Here is a 1,789-nt window from a genome sequence, read left to right on the forward strand (position 1 = left end):
ACTGAGAAAATTAAGTACTGTATTAGGAAGTTATCATCCAGAATTGTATTAAAGTGTTCCTATAAAAAGGCAGTGCAATAATCAGAGGTTTAAAGCATCTGTGCTTAACATATTTTCTTTTAAAAATTGTACTTTAATTTTACTTGTGTAAAAAGTACAGAGTGCTTTCTCAACAGTAGGATTTATACTTCTACTTAAGTAACAAACACTGATAGTTTTGACACCTCTAAAGATCAGTAATTGTTTTTTTTCTATTTTCCACATGAAAGCGTTAAAACCTTAAGGAAGGCCACTGCTATAAGATTATAAAGCATACATTTCTGATGTTTCATTACAGCGTTCGTGGCACTTTTTATGATTCCTTTATGTATTAATTTTTAGTATAAAGATATCATATTGAATGAAATGAATAAACGTATTATAACATTTGTTTCATAATACATTTCTTTTATCTATGTTTTAAAGAACATAGATACATTTTGGCCATATTGATCCTACCCTGGAAACATTTTCACATTGCAATTGACCACTACAGATTAATGCAAATCAGAGGAGAATTGTGAGGTGGCAACAAAATAATTTTATTCTTAACAATTGCAGATCAAAAATAAAGGTAGTAAGACACAGATCGAATACGACAGCCTGGAGTATTTTGGGAGGGTAATAAAAATTCACTATTTTCAAAACTTTTAGAAAGTGCAAGGCTTGCAGCAAAAAAATGGGTCTACAAAGGATAATCTCAGTGGGACTGAACTCAAACGCTTTAAAACATTTTAGCTCTAAAAAAAAATGACACCATCTGTATTCTTTTTTTAACTTCACAATTAAACATTCCTTTTGACTGTGAATCCCAGTTACTTAAATGAAAATGTATGGTTTTAATGCAACCAAAGTGAAAAAATTTAAGCAAATTGATTGCTTTTGTTATTCAAGTACTTATAGATCTGTTTTTTTTGTTTTGGTTTTTTTTTAGATTGTAATGCTTGGATTTATTTTTGCATTTTAATTCCATTTAATCATTAAAGTTTGATGTGGCTTCTTTGAAGTATGAATATAACTGGATTTCTTATTTGCTTTCAGGCACGCCCAGAGGACTATGCTAAAGACCTCTTAGCTCACCAGGTCCCCATCTCCTTCCATAAACACTGGAACATTGACCCTGTGGCTGTTTTCAATAAGTGGTTAAGGGATGACTGGAGGACAAATACTTCAGACAAACATGATGACAGGATTAAAACAGAATTATGATTAGAAAATAACTCAACTGTGGTGATGTTTATGCATACACTGAATGTCTTTGTTTACAAAGGAACATGGTTTCACTCCACAGATGTAAATATTTTCTATTGTTACTGTTTAAATATGATTATTAAGAGAAAGTGTGTGTGCGTGCGTGTGTGTGTGTCTTCAGGTCTGGGTCTGCATGTTAAGGTTATGTTTCATTTATAAATAACTGTATATTTATATAATTTGATCCTTGTAAACACATCACACTGTTCATAGTTTTTTTTTTCTCCACAAGATGCTGATATCTTGAAAAAAAAAAAAAAGAAATTCTTTGAAAAATGATCAATGATGCTGTACAATATTGTCAATTTCAACATAAAGGTATTCATACTTTAACATGTTTGATTCTCAGTTTCGCCAGAGGCTTTTTTAATGGAGTTTAGTGACTGTTTTAACATCAAAGTCGGTTACAGTTAATGTGTTACTAAGGAGTAGGCGAGGGTTAAAGAACAACTGTCCCAAAGTTTTGTAGGACCACTGGTGTTTACATCAGAATAAGACA

The 1,789-nt window shown here is 31.4% G+C and overlaps 1 protein-coding gene across 1 annotated transcript in view; it reads left to right on the forward strand.

Annotated features, from left to right (window-relative positions):
* LOC107092091 (beta-1,3-glucosyltransferase-like) overlaps positions 1–1,783 on the forward strand; it is a 136,277-nt gene extending 134,494 nt beyond the window's left edge. The window contains exon 17 of the mRNA XM_015386379.1: positions 1,047–1,783. Coding sequence (XP_015241865.1) covers positions 1,047–1,248 — 202 coding nt within the window. The 3' untranslated portion in view covers positions 1,249–1,783. The remainder of the gene's footprint in view (positions 1–1,046) is intronic.
* Positions 1,784–1,789: the final 6 nt, after the last annotated feature.

This window comes from Cyprinodon variegatus, unplaced genomic scaffold, assembly GCF_000732505.1.
Source record: "Cyprinodon variegatus isolate N-32 unplaced genomic scaffold, C_variegatus-1.0 Scaffold367, whole genome shotgun sequence".
NCBI lineage: Eukaryota > Metazoa > Chordata > Actinopteri > Cyprinodontiformes > Cyprinodontidae > Cyprinodon > Cyprinodon variegatus.